At 33.3% G+C, this 26,635-nt stretch overlaps 1 protein-coding gene across 1 annotated transcript; it reads right to left on the reverse strand.

The window, feature by feature from the left end:
* Positions 1 to 472: 472 nt before the first annotated feature.
* Positions 473 to 26,635, reverse strand: GTF3C3 (general transcription factor IIIC subunit 3). The gene is made up of 18 exons (XM_006921306.3): positions 26,382 to 26,635; positions 25,222 to 25,333; positions 22,146 to 22,336; positions 21,311 to 21,434; positions 20,807 to 20,998; positions 20,142 to 20,307; positions 16,758 to 16,905; positions 16,120 to 16,192; positions 15,290 to 15,393; positions 14,242 to 14,413; positions 12,675 to 12,877; positions 12,249 to 12,350; positions 11,498 to 11,633; positions 9,365 to 9,602; positions 8,545 to 8,735; positions 6,754 to 6,878; positions 3,489 to 3,641; positions 473 to 2,107 (listed from the first exon to the last, which is right to left on the reverse strand). Exons 1-18 carry the CDS (start codon positions 26,481 to 26,483, stop codon positions 1,985 to 1,987), a joined length of 2,655 nt encoding a protein of 884 aa, XP_006921368.1. The 5' UTR covers positions 26,484 to 26,635; the 3' UTR covers positions 473 to 1,984.

Below are 26,635 nucleotides of genomic sequence, written 5' to 3' on the forward strand. Positions count from 1 at the left end.
CTCTCCTGGCCTAGCTTGCTTCGGGAGCAGACTCTTTGCTGAACCAACTGTGACTAGTAGAAAAGAATCTCACTGTATAAAGTGGCTATCAGGATCCCATCCATGGCTGGAGTGAGGATGATACAGCTTTTTAAAAGACATCCTAAAATGTTTTTTACAGAGGTCTTTTTCTAAAATAAACATGCACAATTTTTATGTTGTTACTCTGAACTGGACAAGTTTGTCCCTCTGTAGGAACATCCCTGAGTCTTAAGGAGTAGCTTGCCAGTGATCTTGAACATGCTGTTTAATCTGATATATAAGATGGAGATGATAATAACACCAATAATAATACCTACCTTGCAAGCGATGTTCTGAATTGTAGATAATGTATCTAAGAATCTGGCACTGTACTTAGCACACACTAGCACTGTAAACACTCAGCAAATGTTAGCTATGTTTTTAATGTTAAACAAAGTCATGCAATAACAACTTTTTTCTTAGAAAACTGCTAGAGATTTATTGTTTCCTCCACGGCTGTTTAGCAGATACTGCAGTCACAGCCCAATGAGTTTAATTAAAGAGAGAAACTCTGAACGCAGACTACTCAATTCCACTGGATTCTAAAACATAAATCTTATTACTGCATCACAGTTAGCTTTATCATTAAATGCAAATGTCACAAAATACATATAAGTGATGTGAAACGATTCACTTTAATTATAAAAATAAATATATTTAAATTACATCTATACATATATATAAACATACAGAGGAAACAATACATTTGCTTATTACATACAAAGATATGTATACAGTGTAAATGGTAGTAATAATTCCTAAAAAGCCTTCATTGTATTTTTTTGATCCTATGTCTTATACTTCCCTACTATAACTGGACTGGGTCTTATGTCTAATATGTATATAATCCATATGCATATTATAACATTTATTTTCCCCTAAAAAGAAACTCTAAAATGCTGTTATTAAACCAATAGTATACCTAACAAGTATTGTTATCCTAAATTCAAGAACATAACAATACTTGAGATAAAAGGCTTTTATCTATTTTTTAATAAGCAGTACTTTATTCTGTATGTATAATTCCCCATTCTTCTTATATTTCTAGTGATCATGAAATGAAAACGAGGTCATGTTATTGAACATAGTCCTTCCTTTTCTATTTTTTTTGTCAAAAAAAGCCATTGGCAAACACTGATCATGCATTTTTTAATTTGCCTTATAGCAGGATATTTTAAGTTAAATCCAGTCTCCCAGGTGTTGGTCTATGTAGCTAAGATACATACAGATGAAAAATTTAAAAATTAACTCAATTATATGTCTTCCTACCACATAACCATTTTAAATAATTTTGTTAGGAGCTAAGTGAATTACCTAATTGTGTTGACATTAGAAAGAGTCCCAATTTGTCTCTCCTTCAATAAGCAAACTCTTTTTCTATGTATTTGAAAAACTATTCATGCAGTAGTAACAGAGTTCTGAGAAATTAATGACTAACAATAATGATGACAGATGTAGAAAAGGAGCAAACATTTTCACATAGACATATGCTCAAATTCTGTATTTAAGGATACTGAGGTCACATCTGTCTTACTACTGTATTCTTACCACCTATCACAGTGCCTGGTACATAGTAGGTGTTTAAAATATAGTATTAAATGCACAGAAAAATAAATGGTATGAGTGAAAAATCAGTGTATTTGACTCAAAGCTGACTGAAAGGTTATTACTGTCCATTTAGCTTTGGGGACAATTTTACTAAAAAACACTAAGGGAAAATGACAAAACAATATACAAATTCTTATAGAAATAATAACTTTTGCATATCTACCAAAAGATCATTATCACATATTAAATATGAAATACACAGTTAGATAATTCTGAAACTATCGCTTCCCTTTTAGGGTTAATAATAAGCCCTGAGACAGAAAATACTGGTCCACGTACAAAAGCTACCCCATGCTCCTTTCTTTGTTGAAGTGTCTTATATAGAACAATGTGTATACAAAAGCTTTTGAGCCATTCCAATATTCCCGCTGCTCTGATAAATGAGAGATAAGTTGTAGGCAATATCTCTTCGTAAGTCTAACTGATCAACTTCTATACCCTAGAGGGAAAAATATATGAATGAGTTATATTTCAAATTGACAACCAGGACAATTTTATGGCAAATAAACAGTTTCTTTCATTAGCATAAGTGTTCACAAAGATATTAAAATTCATAATCCCCACAAAAAAATTATAAAATTATGCATCTACCTTGGATCTAAATTTTTATCAGATAATACTGATTCAATTAATCATTATAATAATCGTATCATTCACTGAATGTTTAAAAATGCCTAACCAATAAGTTAAAGAAAAAGTCTCACTCACAAGCCACAGAATAAAACTCCAGATGAATTAAGGATTTAAGAATAAGAAAATGAAATCATAAAAGAAAAAAATACAGTTGGACAATATAATAATACAATCTTGGGTAGGAAAGGCCCTTCCAAATATAATAGCAAAAATAGAAACTCTAAAGGGAAAGATTAAAAGGTATGACTTCATAAAAATCATAAAATTTCTGCATGTAAAAAATAAATTAAATAAATAAATAATATAAACGACCAGATGGGGGGGAAAAAATACCTGTAGTATATAACAGAAAGGTATATACAGAATAAGTCTAGGAAGGCATACATTAAATTAATTATAATGATTACCTTAGGGTGTTACTACCTTTTTTCCTATTTAAATAACAGAGCAAGGAACTCAATGGAGTAGATTAGATCTATGTTTCTAATCTTCCCCAATATAAAATTTTGAAGTTAACTGGAAAAATATCTGCAATAATAAAAAAAAAAAAGATACCTATAAAGCCTAAGGAGCAATACATAAAGATATTTATGCAATAAAGAACACCAAAGTGTATATATTTCATTGGCATAACTATAAAAGTATGTATTCATCGGCCTAACAACTTAAGTTGAACAAGGGTAAGAGAAAACAGTTGTGAGGGAATGTGAGGATTATGAATGTAACTTAAAAAATTAACATTAAAACATATACTTTTCTTCAGAAATTAAAATAAACTCTACCCTATACTATATTATCTTAAAACACACAAAACTATGTTAATACTGGTCTTTCATGTTTAGAAAGAAACATGTTACACTTGAACTTGGAAATTAACAATGACTATATTACTCAATATTCAGGTTTCATGTCTACCAGCTCATACTTGTAAAACACAGGGGCTATCTTAGGATATTTAAAATGGTCATAACCACAAGTCACATATGTCCACGTGGTTGCTGGTCAAGTCAAAAAGCCAGAATGTCAAAGATTGACTTGCTACTGAACAAATTACATGAATGCATTCAATAAGGGGGGAAAAAAAACATTTTAATATATAAGCTAAAATTTGTTTCACTGTCTGGACCACCCTTATCTATATATGAAATGAAGTGACTCCTCAGTTTTCAAAGTAAATCATACAATACCTCTACCACAAGTGGAGGGAGCTCCAGAGCCTTCTGATAATAATGGATTGCAAGATGAATCAGCCCCAGTTGGTGAAGGCCACGGCCCAAATTGTAGAATGATTCCTGGCAAGGACCACGTAGACTGAGGTATCGATTAAGAAAGGAAAAGCCCTACCAAAAAGAAAGGAAACAATTCAATATTTCGCTTATTTGACAAGTATGAACGACTATATGTGCCAGGTGCCAGGAATACAAATATAAAAAGAAACAGTCCCACGCAAAAAGAACATAGGTCTGTACTATGGTGTCATATCACAGTGTGGTCAAGAACTCTTCTGATGGTATAAAGGAAAGGTTTTGTTTTTTAAATCTAAGGACAGAAAACAAAGCCAAATATTATAACTAGCTGTCAAAGATCCATAATCTATAAGAACACAGGATATATTATTTTTATGCTTTTAAGTTGGCTTTTGTGGCATTAGAGGCAAGAAATGGTTGAAATACCTGTCTAAAAGCTTAAGAAAATATAAAATCTGAGCCCTTACAATGATAATTTAGAAAGGCTTATCCTCAGGAGCAAAGTCACTTGAGTATACCTAACTTTTCCAGATAAATGGTACTTCTCAGGACCTTCATAATCTCTTAACCCCGAAAACTTGTTTTTGTTTTTTTTTTCCCCGAAAACTTCTGATTTTAAGGCTTTATGGAGAAATCGACTATTTCAGACCACAGTTGAAATAATGCAGGCTCCCTGTGTGTCACAGAATTCAAAAAGCAACTTGCTCCTCTGCCCCATATTCACTTTCCCTTTTAATACAGCTGCAACTTTTATTACCCACAGAAAGTTTCAAACTGCAAAGGCACAAATGTCCTATTAATTAATTAAACAAATATATTACTGAGAATTAAGAGTAAATCAACTAATTTGTATGTATAGAATTTAAAATGCAATTATTTGCCGGGTGATCTGCTATATAATAAATGGTCACAAATGTTCCTTCATAAGGAAATAATAAAAATTAATGAATTCCATAGAATTAATGCATTTTAGGGACAAAAATAGTTACATTCAATAATTCTGCATAATACTTCTGCATAATAAAAGGGACCCATTCGTGTATATGAATATGACCTCTACTTCACTGAAAAATATGGGTCTCTTTTAAGTAATAGAAGACAAACTCTTAATCTCAGAGAAATATCAAATCTTCATATTTTAAAATGACAAACTGAAAGATAAAAATCTGAGTAAGAAAGAATAGTAATACCAGATGGATCGTGACAACCCAAATGAACTTATAGGTCTTCTGATATGGTAACAGGAGTTACCTGATGCATTTTAAGAAATTTTTAACAATATTAAAAGGATAATCTCCTTGACAACTGAAAGACTATTCAAATATTTAGAGACTAAAAAACTTAGGTAATGTGGGCACATCCACTTTATTTCTTAGACTATGAATCATCAAATATAAAAACTATGTAAAATGACAGACAAAAACCTTTAAATGGAGAAAAGGGTTCTTTTTACATTGACTATGTTATATTTCAAATATTTTTATCACATCAATCACTAAAGGGCCCAAATACATATTGTCTATATAACATTAAATAAAGGGAGAAGTAAGGAAATATGAAAGAGTTTACTCATAGTATGATATAAAGGTAGGAAAGATAGTAAAACATAGGAAATTAGTTTTTTAAAGTAGTACAAAGGAAAACTACAGTCCTAAAGCATGAAGAAATAGATTCATGAGAAATTAAAACAATTTAAAATCATGCTATTTACAATAAAACTTGCTGTTTAAAAACTTTTTTCAATATAAAATGTTTAACAAACACAACATAAGAAAGATTAGTATAACAGAATCCCATCATAAAATCACTTCGTTTCATCTCTATCCCCAACCATTTAAAACCTACTATTTAACTATAAAAGTCATTTGAAATTTAGCTTCCCAAGTACTTTGAAGTACACTAAGTCCTCACTTGACATGGTTGATAGGTTCTGCAACTTTAAGCAAAATGACATATAACAAAACCAATTTTACCACAGACTAATTGATATAAACTTGAGTTAAGTTCCTACAGCATCTCATCCAGTGTTGTAAGAAACAACACTGAATGAAATGATGTTATTCAAATTTTTGTACTACCAGGCCTAAAAGCTACATTTAACTATTTAATAATGAGTTTGTTCATAAAAGTTTCTATCAATTTTTACCAGAATATAAGCTTCATAAGCTTCATGAGGGCTTCTGTGTACTCACTCATTGCCATATCCTCAGTTCCTGACACATGGATGCTCAGTACATATTTGTTTATTTTGGAAACAATCCTACATTACTTAAAAGAGCAAAGTATCCACTGAGGAACAAAAGGAATGTGTGGCAAAATATTACAAGCAAATACCCAAAAAAGAAAAAATTCAGGTTTGGGTTTTTTGGGGTTTCTTTACTTTTTATTGTGGACATTTTCAAATATACAAAAGTAAAAACATTATAATGAACCTCAATACCTAGTTTTAACAATTAGCATCATTTTAATTAGGCTTTCTTTTAATGTTTTTTAAATTTATAGAATTTTCAAAAATAAACCAAAAAAAAAATCCTTTACTAAATCCTGCTACCCCACTCAAGCCAACATTTTTTTCCTTCCCTAACTACTTTAAGAAACATGTCTATACATGCATCAAACATATAAACGTAAATGCAATCATAAAAGTGTTGAAGATACAGTCGCGAACAGGATCTGTGATTTCTTGGAGTATATATTCTTATTAGAAAAACGAACTATAAAAAAAGTAAACCAGAAAACAAAAAGGTAATTTCAAATTGCTATAAGAACAAAGAAAACTTTAAAAGAGCAATTTGTTGCTGATGATGTATGGAAACAGTCACACATTCACATATTCGCACATTGTTCTATGTATATATCATTATATATTTTTAAAAACTAATTTAAAATGAATCAGTCTTCAGGACCTAGAAGGCTGGAGGGCTTAAGGGTTCCAGAGTATAAGGAAGCCTGCACAGGAGTTCCCCAGATTCTGCCTGCGTCTTCTTCCCTTATGATCTGGGTGTGTACCTTTTCTACATGGCTGCATAAGTCTTAGCCAGGAGTACCTTTAGGTGTTAGTCTGTGATTGCAGAACATAAGGATAGGTGTTGGGGATTCTCAAAATGTGTACTTAGCAGGTATTACTTCTGAAGCAGGATAACAAATATATTAAGTATATTCGTTTTTAAAGAAAATCAAGTAATGAGAAATCCAAATGAATTACCTGCACAATTAGAGCATGTCTCCTTAATACATACTTCTGAGATGCCATGTGGATAAAGGTTAGGCCTATGCAGAGGCTATAGAGAGGTTCATGGGGATGGGTACGAAAGGCTTGCACATACTGGCCTAAAAAATTAACAGCAATGTCAGATGGTGTGACAAGAACATAGTCTCTTATTTCTTCAACACTTATTCAAATATATTTTAAGGCTAAACAAATATTACTGATATTTAACATATGCAAGGTACACATTCTAAAATAGCAATGAGATGCAAATTTATATTTAAAAATAATGTATAACATATAACAAAATTAGAAGGATTTACCCATGAATGTATCCTGACTATGAAGATTAAATATTAGTGATGAAAAGTAATATTCTTTTAGGCACAGCTAGACATTTTCATGTAGAGTTAATACTTCCAAAATAAACAATTTATCAATTGTGATAATAAATCTATCTTAGGATCTTAAATCTATTTTAAAAAACAACGCAGGAATGTCTTTTGGTGAATTCTTTTATAAAAAAATCAATTGATCTATCTTATAAATTCAGATGTAATGGATCATGGAGGTGAAAAAAAGAAATAGTTTTGTTTTGTTTTGTTTTTTTAGATTATAGGAGTTGTTTCCCCAAATGTAGCAACTACTTTGTCTTTCCTCAGAAAAGTTAAATGTATCTAATAATAAAATAAGAATTGGGGTTTTCTGAATTCCATATATTCTATAATCATTTCATGTCAAAGCTTACCCAAATGAGATAAAGGAATTTAAGTAAGTTTTTCTTAAAGGAACGATCTATAATTTATCATATGTAGATAAAAACTTCTATTCCTTCCAGCTTCTATTCCAGAAGAAATGACACCATTAAAATCTCTAGCAGCACAGATGGTAGACTGCCATTTGAACTTTCTATTTTGACCTTCTGTAAGTTTCTAAATATGGAAAAATAAAATAAATCTCTATTTTATATTTTCTTGTATTAAATAACTCCAAAAAGTACACACAGTAAAGAAAAGTTTCAACATCTGATGTTCAAGGTTACTGGCTGAACAATTATAAAAACACCAGCCATGCGCAAAGAAACAGAAAGTATTAAAATAACCAAATCACAGTTAATTCAGAAGTGAACTTGGCAACATTGGCTTTTAGGTGGCAGGAAATACATGCCTCACTTTAAGTTTAAACATTTGGTTAGGTATTTTTCTATTTGTTTGATTCTGATTCCTTATTATAGAACTTTGTTATACATGATTAATGAACTTTCCCTTACTTTAATTAGAATTGGTATCCATTATATAAATAAATCTTGATATAAAGACTTTTCTCCTAAAGGAATGAACTATCAGCAAATCTTAAATCTTTTTTTGTACTATAGCAAATTAAAATCAGGTAGCAATGCACCCATAACTAATGAAAATAATTTTAAACACAAGCCTAAGTAAAGGAAAATTACTGACCTTTAAAGTAAATTATAAGACTTCAGCCTTTTGAAACCAAAACTTCATAAGAAAAATAAATAATTATCATTATTGCTAACACAGTCACTTACTATATGTGCTAAGTACTTTTAAAGGACTTTATATTAAACTCATTTAATTTTCACGATAATCTAAAATATAGGTCCAATTATTATCTCCATTTCAGAGACAAAGAAACTGACGCAGAGGAAGGAAGAATAATTTGCAATGCTGGAGCGGCTGTTAGAATCCAGGCATTACTGCTCCAGAGGCCTGGTTCTCAACTGCCACACTGCCCATGCCCGACAAAGCCATGTGCCAGGACACTTACCAAGGGCATGTTTAAAACTACCAGATACGAATGCATTGTGTCCATTTAAGACACACAGGGCATGATTATCTGGGTTTTTCAGCATTAACCGGAGACAGAAGCGATGATGTCGAACATCTTGAGAGTGCATGGTAACTTGATTAAAAATGTTCCAGAGCTGGGGTTTATTGACATTTTCCATTACCATTATCCTAAAATTGCAGAAAGAGGGTGGGGTGAAAAATAATGTAAAAAAAACCTTCTTGATTTCTAAGAATGAAACCCTTCAGTACTGCCCTCTCAGTGAAATGTACCATCACCAACCAAGGAAGAGCAAATTGCTTCAATCTATTTAAGCAAAACCACTTACACAGTTAAAGATTTTTCCCAGAAATGCTGCTTGTTTGTAGTTCTACATCATTTCTGCTTTTTAACAAAACTTTTAGACTGAAAAACAGAATCAAGTGGTTTAAATTTCATCTTTTCTCCCTGCCCTCTATAGCTGCTGTATAATGAACACTGAATAATAATGTGTGCCAGGCATTATTTAAAGGCTTTATATATACTAACCCATTCAGCCCTCACAATAACCCTATGAGGCAGTAGTAATCATGATGCCCATTTTATAAATGGGGAGGATGAGGCACAAGAGATTAAGTATATAAGACTGCATGCTTTCATACACTGCCTCTGAGAATCACCAACAAACTGAATTAACCAGTAAATAACAGGAAAGGTAAAGTAAAATAGCTTATTAATTCTTGGGCAGGAGACACTAAGTCAAAGTAAATGTATAGACTCTATCAAAGAATCTAATTAAAATAAGTTATTGGAAACTCACCTGATATAGTTATATGCCTTTCTGAAATTTTTGTCCAGAATTGCAGCAGAGAGACCAAAGTATTCTAGTTCTTTGCGTTTTTGTCTGTCATCATAAAATGAATAATATTCCAATGAAGAATCAACAAGTAACTCAGCCTCCTCAAATCGGGACAGGTCACATAAGGAGTATATTGCCTTCAACAGAAGGTTCCACCAGTCATCTTTTGTCAAGACACTCGTAAGTACAGCAAATATTGCTAAAATGAGACCAATGAAAATCAGTTAGGACACGGTATTTCCAGAAATAGCAGTATTAGGAAGAAAAATTCACATGATTGATTTTAAGGTTAAATTTAAAAACCATGGTCCTATGGGCCTGAATTCTGGCCAACACTCTTCAGACAATGACAAGAAGGGGGTAGTTGCCTGTCTACTCTCCTACACCTCCCCACTTCTGTTCTGCCTGCCTAACAATCTGCAGTCTCAAGTAATTCTCACTGCTGATTTGTTCTCTCCAAAGTCCAGCTACCTCATTTGTGTTTCAGTGATAGCTAGAATATATGGTCTTCCAGGCAGAATGAGTGTGCTTTCCATGACTGAGGTCAGATACAGGATTCTGTACATACACAGCATTCAAATGATTGCTCATTAAAAGACTTCAAATTCATACTTTGAGATTCAGATTGTTCTTGTCCTTTTTATAACCTCAATTTTCTTTTCTGTCTCAAAATTTCTCCTCTTCTTCAAAACTCTTCTCTTCCTTATTTGTCTGTAAGAAGCCTGCCTTTTATAACCCTTGAGAAATATCAAAACCATAAAAATGTTTTAATTTTTGACCTAGTAATTCTCCTTCTGGGAATCTATCCTAACCAACTAGTCAAAAAAATGGATAGATCTATAGGCATGAAGATACAACAATATTATTTTATAAAAGAAAATTATCAGAAGCAACCATATATCAAAAAATAATGAGAGAATGATTAAATTATGGCACTACTATCCAATGGAATATTACACATTCCTTAAAAATAATAGCTACAAAGAAAATTAAGCAATATAAGAAAATGTCTGTGAGAAAAAGTTAAGTGAAAATATCAGAGAACAAAGATGTGTAAAACATTAATGATGCCTAGCTCATCCTTTCCTGGTACACCAGTGTAATGTGATCCCCTCCATGACGAAGTTAACTAACGAAGCAAAACAAAAGCCTATAAGCCCAAGAAAAACAGACAATGGACCTGAAATGAGGAAATATGGAAAAGAGAAAACAGGCAGGATCAGATATACAGATCTAACTTAAGGAAGCAGAGGTAGAGGTCATTGGATGACATCAGAATCAATGAACGGGAGAGATGGCAGGGCTCTGAGACAGATTATGAGCAGCTGAGCCCTCACTCCTTTTCCTCTGACTCTCCTCTCACAGGACACCTTATCCCATATCCTTATATTGTGCTAATAGAGATTAGCTCTTCTGGATTCTAAAACCCTGTCCATTGCACAGTGCCATGCCTGTAACAATAATTTACTAAGTGTCTGTTGAATTAATTAACAATGAAATAATTTTCTGCCAGACTGACATCTCCAGTTCATAGCTTAGATCTTTTCCCAAAGTTCTCTTTCTAAGTAATAACCTCACTTAAACAAGCTTGATGTTTTCCTAGCTAAAAATAGATGACTTTTAAAGTCATATTACTTGAGACTGGGTCAAAGCAACTTATTTTCAGAGTTTCTATGATTATTGCTACATTTGTCAAAAAAGAACTTAACAGAGAATATAATATATGTAATTGTAAAAGTGACCGGATAAATATAGTAATCTGTACTGTCATCTAATCTTCACAAATTTCATAAAATGAGATATAATTTCATCTTAAAGTCAAAATTTTAAATTGTTTAGTTTTTTCACAGAAAGATCCAAGCAGATGTTTTCTTTTTTAATTTTTTAAAATCAAAGTATTTACAAATGTCCTTTCTTTTTTTAAAACAAGTGAGTTTACCCCAAATGAGTTTATTATACTTGAAAGATTTAGACTAGAAAATTTCATTTTATTTGAGCAGGGTATACTATTAGATTACTGTCAGGTGTTACTTCATGAGTCTATTTTTCATCTCAACCAAATTTTATGTAATAAAGCAAATGAAAAGTAATTACCTTTTGCGTCACAATTTGCTGTCTCTTGGTCATTATTGTCTGATATTTTGTCTCTTGACACTTTAATAAGGTAAAGATGCCGCTCTCCAGATTTGGAACTGGATATCAAACAGACTTGGGCTCTATTCATTGCTACCTGAATTAAAGATAATTTGAGGTTTTTTTAGTCATATAATTTTTTAAAGAAAATCTATGGGCCACAAGTACCACAGATGTGCCTGAAAGCTTCTTAAGTAAGGAAAAAGAAACCAAATTAGTGTTTACATAAACATCTAAAAAAGATTGAACGGAGATTTTTTTCTTACCAAAGGAATTGGGGTCACTCTACTCACAAAGAAAGCAATTTACATCAATTTTATAACATATACATATACACGCACATAACCACCTCTCTGGAAAAAAATTAGCCTCAGAAAGGATGTCATAATCTGGAAAACATTTTTTGCAAAGTGAACAATTTTGGCACATAGTGTGTCTACAGGGCCAATAACTGATAATATTGTGCTTCTCACTATTCTAAATATGTACTAGCAATAATCTTATTTCACTTAATCTACTGTCTAGTTTAAACACTCACAGACTTTCAATTACATACCATCTCTAAATCTTTTGTCCTTATCTGACTTTCACTTTAAAAAGTTTGAGTTTAATGAAACAAAACAGAACTATAAAATAGCCATAATCTATTTAAATCTAATTCTAAACATTTAAAAAGTCAACAAAGTTAATATAAAAAAAGATCATTACCAACCTTTAAAAGCATGGCTAACATGGTAAGAAGGGTATCCACATAACCATACATTTTGCCTTGTGAAAACAATAGAGTAGAACGATGAAGCAATAACTTCAGTTCCTAAATAAATAAGCACATGATAATCAGTGTGACAAGATTCCTTTGCTGTAAGTTGTTTTATTTGTGTAGAAAAGTTTAATGTTAAAAACTAAAGTTTAGGAATATCTGCTTTATGATCTTCATAAGATCCAATCTTTTAGAAACTATAATTTGTAATGTCTAATGACTGGCTGAAACTTAAGACTCAAAATTATTTTTCAAAAACACTGAATTTAATACACACTAAAATAATACTTTTGGATGTAAGCTGTAGAGAGACATCTGAGGAGAAAGTTTAAAAATATAATCCACAAGAAAAACTTCCTTCTATGTTACATGGCCTACCTGCTGTGCAGCGTTTGCATCTTGTGCTAAAGTATCGGGATCATACATTGGTTCCAGAGCTTCCAGAGCTTTCTCAGGACGGCCCAGCTGCTGCTGAAGGGTGGAAAGTGAAATTCTTGCATCCAAATGGAGGGGGGCCAGATCAACCACTTTGCCATAGCTTTCAGCTGCACGCTCCATATAGCCTAAGGCCTTTAAACATTCTAAAATATTAAAATAAAGTATAAATATGAACTACAGATTTGTAAGCTTTACAAAATTATTTCATTGCAATTATATCCTTTTTAAGTACTTTTGCCTCCAATTGCTTTCTCAAATCTCAAATTTCTCAAATCTATCCTAACCATCATCTTTAGGTTAAACTTTGATAATAAAGAAGACTAACAAATATGGATGGGCCATCAAAATGTCACTTCTCATCATTTTTTCTCTCTTTTAAAGATATTTTGTTATTAAGTTTTAAATTTCTCTAATGATCTTTCTTACATAACAACCCTAAATTTCTTTATGATTTTTAGATGATGCTGAGGTTTCACCTTCCACTAATCTCAAGCTACACAGCCTCAAAATGGAAACAGCATTTATCAGCATCATAATCATAATTAAATAGGATATGTAAAGTATCTACTTTTAGTAACAGGAGCAGGTTCAATATCACAGTCTTAGGAAGGCAATAAAAATTACAATTCTCTGCTCACGTTTAAAATTCAATACTGCAAATAATATAACTTTTTATGATGAATATTACATTAGTATTGATATTTACTCAGTAAAGTGTTATCTTCATTATTAAGTGCTCTCTTTGCTATTTTATATTTGTGATACATTTCAAAATTTACCAAAATGTCAATCAGTGGTTCTCTAGTTATAGAGAACTTTCTGCCATTATATAATATTTTAAGAACTATTAGAACATTCTATTATCATGCAATATTTTTAACAAAGATTATTCAAATGTTAATGCATCTTTTATGTTGATTCAATAGGAAATCTTATTAGAATATTTTTGGCTTTCATACATTTCCTTAAGAGATGTAGTTTTTTTTTCTTAAGCTGTTTTTTCTACTCTAAATGATTTGCTTCTGATTACTGTGGACTTACAAACAAAATTTATTTCAGATTACTATAGACTCAGAAATAGAATGACAGATAAAACCCAATATTGAGCATATTTCTGGCTCAAAGAACATTGAAAATGCATTAATATTTCTCAAAATAACTATTAAATATAAATCAAAAATTAGATTTTACCCAAAGTCTGATAATCTATTACTAGAAATCAGAGCCTACGGTATGACAGGTAGAAGACAGGTATTTAAGGTATTTTTAACAGGGACATGTTAGTCCTTTTTCACGCTGCTACCATTAATCATTCATCCAAAGCAATAGTGAGGGGGGAATTCACTTAGTGACATACAATTTAAAACACTGACTTTCAAAAAACTGCCCTGAAACCATAACTACTTTAGTAAAAGTAATATTTTATAATAATTATTACTATCTTATGAAAGTAAGTCTTGTCTCTTTATACGATTAAAACTTCATCCTCCCACAAAAAAAGTATTACCTGCATGCCGAAGCCAAACTACTGCGAGGTTGTATCTTTCAGAGCAGACTAGTGCACTAAGGAGAGGAAGTGCAGAATTATATTCACCAACATCCAGAAAAGCTTCAGCAACATCTAGATAGAGGTCTCCCATATCTTCAGGATTCTGTTCCACTAGTGTTGTCAAGAGAGGCTAGACCGCAAAATTAAACCCCAAAGTCAAACATTCCTTACAAATTTGCACATCTATGTTTATTTTTCTTTTTAACATAGACATGGGGCAAGCCTAAAGAGCACAGCTTAATAAAAACAGCTTTAAATAATCACTTCTGTACCTCCTTAAAAAGAACTCATATGACCATTATTCACTCCTTCAACACATTACTTTTGAAAGCCTGTTATAAGGCAGGCATGGCAGGAGCTACAACACTGATCTTCTGGGCTCCTCCTCTAACAAGTCAAACATACCCATGCCTCGAGGCCTCTGTGTTTGCTGTGTTTCCGGAAAGCTGTCTCCTCAAATATAAGCATGGTTTACTTCCTTCAAGCCTTTCCTGACCACCTTATTTAAAACTTCAACTCCTCCCATCACCAATATTCCCTATTTTTCTTCCTTGTTTGATTTTTCTCCAGAGTATTTATCACTAACATTCTATATTTTATACAGTATTTTGTTTATTATCTATCTAATCCCATTAGGAGAAAAAGTCCACAAGGGCTGGGATTTGTATATTTTATTCAATGCCTTATCCTAAGGTCTGCAAAGTAGACGCCCAATTTTTTATTCAATGAAACACTTAGTCCGACGTTAACAAAAGAGACTAGTTGTCAGAAATTACCAATTGTCTAAAAGGCCCACCCTCACATTCTGATCTCTGGATTGTTCTAATTTTAAAAGAAAAACAAAGTATTATAAGCCCAGTTCCACTTTTAGCTTTTGTAAGACATTCACACAAAATGCTTATGGTGACTATTAAGAAATGTAGAAATTAGAGTCAACTCCTGTCATCTAAAAAAAATACTGGATTTGTTCTGAAGTATCTCAAGTATAGATCTTAATGTTACTTACATTAAGTGGTTCGAAGATGTTGAGATGTACAAGGCAGACCATCAACTTCACCGTGATATCTATTGGCACGCCATCAGGTATAGTGCAGGTAACATTCTCACCAACTGTGAATTAGACAGATAAAAAGCAGATCCTATACACAAGCTTAGAATGTGGGACAAATGACGCAATGTAAGATCTCATTTACTTAATTCAAAGCAAATGATTCCATAGTCAATTCTAAATTTAACCAACTCTAGTACCAGGTACTAATACCTCTCTAAGTTTGTCCTTTGGTAGCAATTACCCTTCATATTCTTTTCCCAGTACCTCATCCACTTATCCAAAACCTACACACTTTCTATCAAAACTACAAAGAATTAAAAAGACAAAAATAAAAAACAAGAATATACAAATACTCTCGCTTTTATTCTTGAATTCGAAAGCCTCTTTTAGTCTTCACTACAAAGAGGCTGAAAAGAGATATTATTTTGCTTAAGTTTCAGGTAGCATTTTATGTGTATGCTTAAGTTTGAAGTAGAACTTTTTCAATGCTTAAGTCTGAAGTAAATTAGTAGAGAGCATTTTAAACCCTTTTTGAAAAGTAAATTGTTTTTGATACACTGTCTAGTAATCCATTCTTTTTTCACATTAAACTAAAAAGACCATGGGTCAGTGAGAAATGCCATATTCAAGTGGACATATTGAGGAAATAAAAGGGAGAGAAAACAATTTTTTTTAAAAGATTACAAAAAGATGTGACACCTCTCTTAGGAAAAAATACTCCCTGGGAAAACTTGTTATGAAAACATTAACTTTCAATTTCAAACTGCCACATTATGTACTACAACCTTTATTCTCTTCCAAAGAGCCTTCTTCTGTAGTTTTTTTTTCTAGCACAACTCCAGAAAAATCCGTAATTACCTAAAAGAATGGAGGGGAAAGAAAATACAATAGATATGTATGAAAAACCTTTCCACAATGCAAAGATTTGTATAGTTAATTCAAATATTCCTTATAACATATAAATGAGCTATAAAAAGCAACAGTCTCTTCAAAATAAGAAACCATTGTGGTACATTAACATTTTTATATCAGATTAACTAATGCTTAACCGAAGATAACATTTTTATACCATATTAAGTAATGCTTAATCAAACCAATCTACTTTCTCAACAGATTAAGAATTGAATCACAGTAATTAGTCTGGCTGCTGAATCCTGCTACTTTAGTACAGACACGTCTGGCACCTGTGATAATGGTGATAGCTTTTATCATGTGATAACTACATTTTATATTTCATATGGAATTAATATAGAACTTAGAAATGTTTCCTTAAAGACTTTAAATATATAAAAGTTAAATATGTAATTTAGCACATAAGTAATTTAGTATATACAAATAAAATGAGGACTTGTCAATTTGTAAGAATTTCTAGAACACAAAAATGTGTCTAAAACCTAACAAAGAAACACATAAGTGTTCCTACCTCCAAAGCTTTGTCATATTGTTTGTTAGAAATATATAGTTCAGCTGCTATGTTAACATCTTCCATGGAGACTAGGCCCTGGTGTTTTGAGAAAGCTTCTTCGATTATGTTAATAGCTGAAGTAACATCATTAGCTTCATAGTAACTCCTAAAAAAGTAAATGGCAAAATGGATGAGTGTTTATTTAATTCAGATCATAAAATTAATTTCCTTGCTTAGGCCCTCTAGCTATTTACTATAATTTTCATTTTCTTAAAATTTGGGAGGAAAAAAAGTCTTACTTAAAATCATAATCAGAACTGATCCAGAGAAAAATGTGCAATGTCAGTATAACAATGTCATAATGTAAAGCATCTCGCTCTCCCAAAGCTACCTCTTATCATTCCAGCTCATTCCCTCTGTAACCCAATATCAGCAACTCTTCTACCTCAATGGAAACTACAAAGCACTGGTCCTACTACGTTTTCCCTGTCTCTGCACCCTTCCTGTTTTCTGCATCTCTTCAGTTCTCTTGTCCTCTCTCCCTTTATCCAAATCATCTGATAAAACTCCAACCTTAGTTAATCCAAATATGCCTACTCTTCACCACCAGCTGCCCAGCTGACCAGGCTGACCGGACTCATTCTATCTTAATGACCACCAGCCTCAAAAGGACCCATGGTACTTTTCAAACTTGAATGTGTATACAAACCAACTGGGGAGCTCATAAAAAGGTGTATTCTGATCCAGTGGTGCTGGGCCAGGGTTGAGATTCTACATTTGTGGCAGGCTCCAAGGTGATGCAAATACTGCCAATTGGTGCGGTAGCAAGGTCCCAAGGACCTAGACAACTATTTCACATGTTCTCCTCTCCAAACCTCCAACACTCTCCCATCCTCACTCTCACCTAATAGGCTTGCTTCTTATTTTACAAAGAGAACTAAATCAGACATCCTCCCAACACATCTACCTACTTACCCATATTCACAGCTGTATCTTCTCCCTTCTCCTTTTATAAGGCTAATCCCCAACTAGCTCCCATTCCCTCCAATCTGCTCAAGGATATCACTCAAGCAACTGTCTCCTCTCTCATGAATCTTCAATATGTTCCTCAGTTGTGAATTGCTCCCATCTGAATACAAATATATTGTAATTTTTCTCAACTTAGAAATTATTTCTTATCCCTACAACCCATTCCAATTACCTTCCCATTCTTCTGCTCCCTTAAAAAATTTCTCCAAAGAGCTGCCTATCCCCCAGAAGTCCCTACCCTGTTCCCAATGTCAATACTTAGTCCTCATTTTACATGATCTATCTGCACTGTTTCAAATAGATGATCATCTCTCCTCATTGAAATGGTTTCTTCAATAAAATTCTTGATTATATTCTCTTAGTTTCTTCCTACTTCATTGCCCATTTCCTTACAGCCTCCTTGCTCTTTCCTCCCCATCTTTCAGACTTCTAAACACTATAGTACCTCAGGCTTTTGTTCTCAGAACTCTTCTCTCTTCTCTCCCCACCCTTTTCTCTCTCTCTCACTCTCTCTCTCTATCACACATAGACACATCACCTCGTATTCAATATACCAGAAAATCCTGAGTTCAGCCTACAAAATACATCTAGAATATGATTACTTCCCACCACCTCCTGCTGCTTTTACCCTGATTCAAGCTACCATTATCCCTTCCATAGATTACAGCAATTATTTCCTAATTGTGCTCCCTGCTTATGCCCTTTCCTTCCTTAATCTATTCTCAAAAAAGCAGCCAGAATTGATGCATTTAAAGTGTAAGTCAGATTATGTCACTCTTCTACTCAAAACCTTCCAATGGCTTCCAGATTCATCCAGAGTAAAGCCAAAGCCCTTACAATGGCCCACAAGAGCCAAGTGATCTTTCCCTGAGACCTCTCTGACGTTACCCCTACTATGCTCCCCTTAAGCCTTCAGCTTCCATGTTGTTCCTTGAGCACTCCTTTGCACTTACCATTCCCTTTGCCAGTAACACACTTCCCTATTATCTGTTCCCAAATCTCCTTCCATTCACTTTCAGATCAGTATGACCATAACATAGGGAATTAAGTCCTTCTCTAATCACCCTATTATATATAACACATTCCCATTCCTCACCTCCTTTCCCTGCTTCGTTTTTCTTCATATCACTTACCAACATCTGACATACTATATATTTAGTTCTTCATTTGCTTATTGACTATCTCCCCCAACTAGAATGTAAGCTCCACAAGTACAGGGAATTTTAAAACTCATTCAATACTGAATCTCCTGGTGCCTTATACAGTGCCTAGCACATAATTTTTATTCAATAAATCTTTCTGGAGGGAAAGTAGAGACCAAGAGAAAGCCTAATTAATCAGAAATTATAGTAACAGAATTCTATGTAGAAAAGACCTCTTATGGCAGTGGCAGAACTGTTTAGCACCACCCTGACCCAACAATAAGATTATAATTTTTTTTGACAAATGGTAAACAAATTTACTATCTAATAGTTCATAAAGTAGAAGCTTACTAGGCCAACCACTATGATAGCTAGAGATTTGATTAATGTAGCAAATAACCTGGGAAGATCCTCAATGCTCATTATATACATCAAGGATCAATTTAGGGTTGTCTTGCCTCAACAAATTTCCAAAAATGCTTCCAGTATTCCTATATAACCCATCCTTGAGAGCATAGGGGGTGATTTTACGGCTAAGCATCTTCCTGACAATGATCATGGAATAGGGTTAACCCTGAGATACCCATATCAAGATGGTTAATCCTAGACTGAAATACTCTAGTAGATTATCTCTAGAATGAAAGCATATCACAAGGCATTACTTAGCCAAAATGTTTCCTATGTTGTTTCGTTGTACAATACATAAGTAAATGCAGTTGGGCATAATATTTTAGAATAAAATATATACCAAAGTCAGCATAGCATGTTCCAACTATAAAGAAAATTTTCATCTTAAAATGTTATTCTAGTATTGGCTCAAGATAAAATGATTACAGTAGATCCCAGATCACAAACAATTCATTAGCACATATGCAATAAATAGTTTAAAATATTACTGCAAATGTACATAACTTCAAATAAGTTATAGAAACCTGGGAAACTAGTCATCCTTTCAGAACACAATCTATTTTTAAGCTTCTGAGTACTTGAAAAGTTAACTGTCTATGCAAATTTTTCTAAGCAATCACACAGTTGACTTGAAAACAGAAAAGTACTGAAAAAAAACGACCAAACCAAAAAAAATCCACCTCTACATTTAAGCACAATATAAAATACAGGAAGTAAAACATTTCTTTGAACCTCAGTAAAAAGTATATTCTACTTCAAATATGCTTTGATTTCTAAAATAAGATTAATAACAGCATTTATATACATTTTACTCCAAACTTACTTTGCCATATCTCTAGCCAATTGCATAAATCGTTCTCCATCAGACGGAGACAAAAGGTTTAAAATACGCCTATAACCATCCATTGCCATTTTATGATCTCCCATCTGTTCGTAAAGGCTTGATCGCTCCCACAGATAACGGACATTAGTAGGTTCATATTTAAGAGCTAAAAAGAAAAAAAGATTTATCATAAAAAGAGTTTCATGGTACCTGGGTGTGACCCATCTTCTCTTCAGAAAATTTAATAAATGCTCTAAACTAATTCTCCTATAAAATCAAGCAAGTTTTTTGGGACTAAATCTACCTTCAAAGGAACTCTCAATGAGGTCTGATCTAAGACCAGACAGAACCTAAAGCATATTAATCTTCATTTAATCATTCTAGTCTGATATTAACACTCAAGGAGCAGCTTAGAACCAACACTGATCTCAGTGGGAAAATGAAAGTATTGTTCTTCTGCTAGCTTTTATGCTGTATTAGCTCATAATGTAAGTAAAGTGCTAATTAACATGAAATTACAGGAATTCCAATACTTACCTCTGGTAGAACAAAGTGTAAGGAATAAACACATTTCAGCTAATATCACCTCAAAGTACCAAGTACAATTTTCAAAAAACCTATTATGTAACACTTTATCAAACAAAATTGAAAAACATTTTAATTACCTTTTGTGTAGCAAAAAATAGCCTGCTTAATATTGTCTTGTTCCAGGGACATTTCTGCCAATCTAACCCATTCTTCAGTGTCACTGGGATTTAAATGTGCAGCAATCAACTCAAACTGCAGTGATTTCTCCATGTCACCTTGGTCTTCATATATCATGGCAAGAGTAGAGAATGGCTCATAAGCCAAAGGAGCTATAACAAATTTAAAAAAATAAATAAATTACTTTGAGGGAAGAGACTGGAACTGTCAATCCCATGGCTCTATCTATGGGTCCTTTCTTTAATATTTAAACTCTTTAAATAACTATCAGGATTATACAAACTACTTAATGGAATTTAGAACACTATATTTTTTATTTTCATATATTTTAGCATTTTTAAAGCATTTTCTTTTCTAAGCAAGTGTAATTTCATGGAAACCCTACTCTTCGCCATGCCCCCCTTATGAAAATCCCCCTTTGCTAAAGCTAAACTGCAGTTTTCAATAATCCCCACAGAAAACACCTTGTCTTATGATTTCCATGCACATCAATATTGCCTCTTCATGTTCTCCTCGAGCAAAGCGTATGTTGGCTTCACCCATGAGACCTCTCAGAGCTCTGGGAAGTTTACTCCGAGGTCTTTTCTCCTGTACAGAACAAAAATGACATTTAGGTTAAAATACAGTAATGTTTTAGATTTCAATTCCAGCCATATTAATAAGCTGAAACTTTTCTTTAAAACTTTTCAGTCTACATTCAGAATTAAAGACAAAAGGGCTGCAATTCTAACTGACTCATTAATATTAGAGTCCATATTTCAGAAAAAAGTCTAAAACTCAACCACAGTAAATAACTAAAATTATTCTAATATTCTCCAAAAGAGCACTTCAGAAAGTTAAAACAAAAACAACAACAGTAGAAAATTCAAAGCACAGTAAAATAAATAAAGAAAGTAAAACCAAAGTGGTCAGGAATTACTAAGTAACTAATTAGAATAATAAATGTAGAACTGGATGCTGCAAAATGAATCCATATGCTAGGAGACTTATTATGATGCAATTTACTGAAGATCCTCCTTTCAAATTTATCTACTCAGAATGAAGTATGTTAAAAAATATCAAGTTACAATATGGACCTTTTAAGAGCAAAACTATAGTATATTTTGACACATGCAATAATTAAGATTTTACAGTTTTAAAAATCTCTAAAATGAAACAAAAGAAATAGGTAACAGTGGTTGTCTCATAGTATTTCCTTTCTTATAGTCTGAATTCTTTCCAACTATGTGTATAATTTAAGATTTTCAATGTCATATTTTCACATTCTGCTTATTAATACCAAAATAAGTAACAATTTACTTTCATCATTTTCTTGGTTTCACGATTAAGAACCATTTCCAATACAAACACATCGCCTGCAGTGGGTTGCTCAGGTGTTTCTTCCTCCTCCTCCTCTTCTTCTTCCTCTTCCTCCTCATCATCCTCATTCTCTCCAAGCATGGAAGCAAAGACCTTGTGAACTGACTTACTAACTCCATCTGATGTTTCTCCTGAAAAAAGACACATTGAGATAGAAAAAAAAAAAAAGAAAAAGAAAAAAATGATAGTCAAAAGAACAAAAAACTCCAGTAAATTCTTGAATATAAATTTACTCCAGCAATACCAAACTTGAATGCAAAAAACAGACAAATGAACACTCTCAAAAACAACCCCAAAAAGAAAGCTATCATGAAGCTATGTACTTTACTCTGTAGGAATTACTGACACATTCTCATCTAGACATATAGGCAAAATTAAGTGGGAAATCAGAAGCACACACAGTATCAGTTAAGAGCAGAGAGTAAAAAAAAAATGAATTGTAAGATGTAGACCTAAAAACTAAATAAGTCTAGTGGTACAGATCTAGGTAGTACAGCATAGTGTTTAAAGGTGAGGCCTGTAGAGTCAAGCTATCTGGTTTCAAACTTCATCTCCATCTATCACTAGCTGTGTAATCTTGGGCAAATTACTGAAGCTCTGTACCTCAATTTCCTCATCTGTAAAAAGGGGTTAATAATAATGTCTGCATTATAGTGCTACTCTAAGTATAGGTTTTTATCTATATGCACTTAGAATAATGGCCAGCATATACTAAGAACTTAATACATGATATTAATATTAAAATAGTATTATTATTATTTCAGAAACAAAATAACATGACATACTTCATTTATATCTAAGGGTACCTCTACACTACAATGATTTTGTAAGTTCATAATGATGATCTTGAATGATCAAAAAGTTAGTTAAGTCTAGAAGCCAATTTTCTATTAGAGACATGTAACATATTTTAGGAAGTTCTAACAATATAGTTAAAATTTAAAAATATATATTTCTTTGTGTTCAAAAACTCTTAAGCTTATTCACTTATGTGAAACACCTCAAACCCCAAAGATGCTGGATAAATGAGATAGTATGTTTAAGAAAGAACAGAATTAAAAAACTTACATATTCTGAGCAACGAATAATTATTATGAAGTCTTAACGATCATCTTCAAGAATTCCAAACATCCAAAATATGAAAAAAAGGGTGTAAAACCCTACCAATCAATAAAATTTATTACAATAACAGAAAAAAAGGAGAAAAATATCTTGATAGACACAACAAAAGTATTTGATAAAATCTACCACCCATCCTAATAAAAACATTTAATCAACTAGAAATGGAAGGGAATATCTTAAATTTGATAAAGAATATAAAAAATTTTTCCACAAACACAGTTAATGGTGAATTATTCAAAGTTACTGGGAATGAGACAAGTATGCCACTCCTTTCAACATTTTACTGGAAATCCTAGCTAATGTAATAAGGGAATATAAATAGAGGGCATAAAGATGGCAAGGAAGAAACAAAATTCATCATTTACATATGATTATGTACATAGAGGATCCATGTATTTGAACTTAGAAAGGTTCCTGGATACAGGGTCAATATACAAAAATTCATTAAACTGTAGTTTTTATATCAGTAACAATAAACTGAAAGTGTAATTAAAAGAACACCCTAATTGCATCGTAGGAAAGGTGCTAGAGAGCAAGAATTTAGCAGTGGTATTCAGCAATGTATAGGAAGAAAAAGACAAGGACAGCAGTGGCCATATAATACAGTTAGCAGACTTTGCCAAAGCCTGTTCAAAACTGAACCCTTCTTCTGCTTTGAATATTTGCCCAAACTCACTCAGGGTCTTGGTAAAGTTCTGGGACAATTCCTTCCTGAGAAACTGGGAACTTTTTATCTTAAAAGGTCTGATGGAATTATTTGAGCTGAGGCCATTTAGAACTTTTGTGCCTGACTGCTCATGGTTAGGTAGAATTAGATTCACTTAACCCTTTTTTAGGGAGGGCCACCTGTCAGGCACAGCTTTAGGCAAGAGGACTTACAGACACTAGTGCCTGCTACGACAGTTGCACCTACAAAGACCTGATGATGGAAGAGCTGCTCCTCCCCTGAACAGATAAGGAAGGACCCACAGGTTGTTAGAACTTTGGCCCTCTATTCCACCCCACTTGCCTGGCAAGGTAAGAAACTATAACCCCAATTTTTTCTCCTTTGCCATTTCTTCCCAAATTGGTCAAAGGGGACAGGAATAAAGCCTGTTTGTTTTATGTCCACCCTACTAGTGTGTTTTCTCTGTGTAAGGGCTTATTTGTTCAGAGGGGCGGGGGGAAATAGCCTCTACTTCTACCTTCCAGGTCTAGAAAGTTTAACTTAGTTGTCAGTCAGAACCTATAATGTCTAATTGACATCATCCCAGGAAATTTGATATGGCAAAAGGGATACCATGAATTATTACCAGTAGTCTTATCATTAGAAAGGTATATCTATCACTGGAAATTAGTAAGTCTGTACACTAGTTTATCAGTTAGGTTCTGATAAGTTTAATTAGTCTGGGCGCACTACCAATTTAATATCTGGATATGCTGAGCTGAGGACTGGATCCTAGAATGAGGTAGTATATCAAGATACCTATGCTGTGTGTGAGGTCTCAGCTGGGCAAATTGGGCTTCCACTCTGACATTTCTATTTTATTTCCTATAGCTAAAGCAATGTTTTGGAAGCCATTTTGTATAGAAGTATAATTCATTACAATTTGGGTGAGTAAAGTCTGGAAGTAATTAGTAACCAACTGAGAGAACCAATTTTAAAAAATAACTCTAAAAAGCCTCCCTAACACTGATGTCAATTTGAAACACTTTTCCACCCATAAGACTGACTAACCATCACCATATTCAATAACTCAACAAATATTTATTGAGCCCCTATTATATATTAAGCACTATGCTCCTAATAAACCAGGTAATCAACAGAATGCCACTGCACTGAAAATAGAACGTTTTCACTAAATTAGTAGATACTCTTAAAATTTATTGCAGGTAGCAAATGATCTTAACATACCTTCATTGGCATCTTTGTCCCGAGATTTGGTAGAGTCAATTCCTGATGATGATGGAACTTCTGAATCATTTGTATTTTCTTCAGCTGATAGCTTTCCTTTTTCCTGAAGACTCTGTGATTGAAAATAAATTAATGACTCCAAAAACTAATGCAAATTTAGCTGTCTCCTGTTGAGAACCAGGCATTTGCTTCATTTTGTTTTTATAAAACTTGAGCTCTCCGCACATACAGTATATAGAATCTAAATCTGAATATTGTCAAAGCCTTTCAGAGTACTTAAGACTCATCCTTCAGTCTAAATCAGTCAATTGTAAAAATTAAAATTATCTTTGCATACAATGTAAAAATTTGTATACAATTGTAAAAATTTGTATACAATTTGTAGACAATTTGTATACAATTGTAAAAATTTGTGTACAATTTGTATACAATTGTAAAAATTTGTATACAATTGTAAAAATTAAAATTATCTTTGTATACAATGTATACAAATATACATTGTAACCTAGTTTTGTTTTGTTTTGTTTTGTTTTTTTAATGAAAAGAGATAGGGCACTATTACTTGCATGAATTAGGAAAGAATCCACCAATTAATTTCAAAAGGTGCAATTTTATTTTCCCTCGGACTTCAACTGAGAATATATGGAAAATTTTTATATTTCTTCATAAGTATGAATAACTGAGTGAAGATTTTGTCACACAAGAAAATTCACTTTTTTTGCGTGAAAGATTGAGAGACTTCCCCCAAAAAGGGAGCTCAAATCCCTGTTTAGAAATAGAGAAACTGAGGCCTAAAGAAGAGAGGTGCGTCCACCCAGTCACAAAAAGGCTTAGTGGCAAAGCGAGGACTAGAACCAGATGCGAGGACTAGAACCAGATACTCTGACACCAAATTCTACTCCCCATTCTCCCATTTAACCTACTAGCGTTAAGCTACCGGCAAGTAAAAATTAGTATATTTGACAAAGAAAAAAAAAGGTCACAACCAAGACAAAAGCATTTTGGTGGGGGAAATGTTTTTAAGAGGAGCTTGGCACAGGGATGAGGTGAGAACCGGGGTTTCAGTAAGAAGTAGGAGAAGCTGCTGGGTTCCCCACATTTCCCTAAGCGTATTAGGGCGACAAGACAGTGAGGGGCATCCTGGCCTAGCATCTCCTCACTTTCCTCTCGCGGGTTTTTCTCTCTTCTCTCCGCCTTTCGAATTCCTCAAAGGAGATCTTCCCTTCCAGGTAGTCAATGAGCTCCGGGCTGAACCCCGACATCTCTGCGGGGTCCGGATATGCTGCCCCAGGAACGGGACAGCGAACCGAAAGAGAAACGCCTCCCACACTCAAGCAAGCGCTGGGGTGCCGAGAGCAGGGACCTCGTGTCCTTCGGGAAAACGGGCCCGGCCTGCACCGCAGCCGCCGCGCTC

Source organism: Pteropus alecto, unplaced genomic scaffold (assembly GCF_000325575.1).
Source record: "Pteropus alecto unplaced genomic scaffold, ASM32557v1 scaffold3, whole genome shotgun sequence".
NCBI lineage: Eukaryota > Metazoa > Chordata > Mammalia > Chiroptera > Pteropodidae > Pteropus > Pteropus alecto.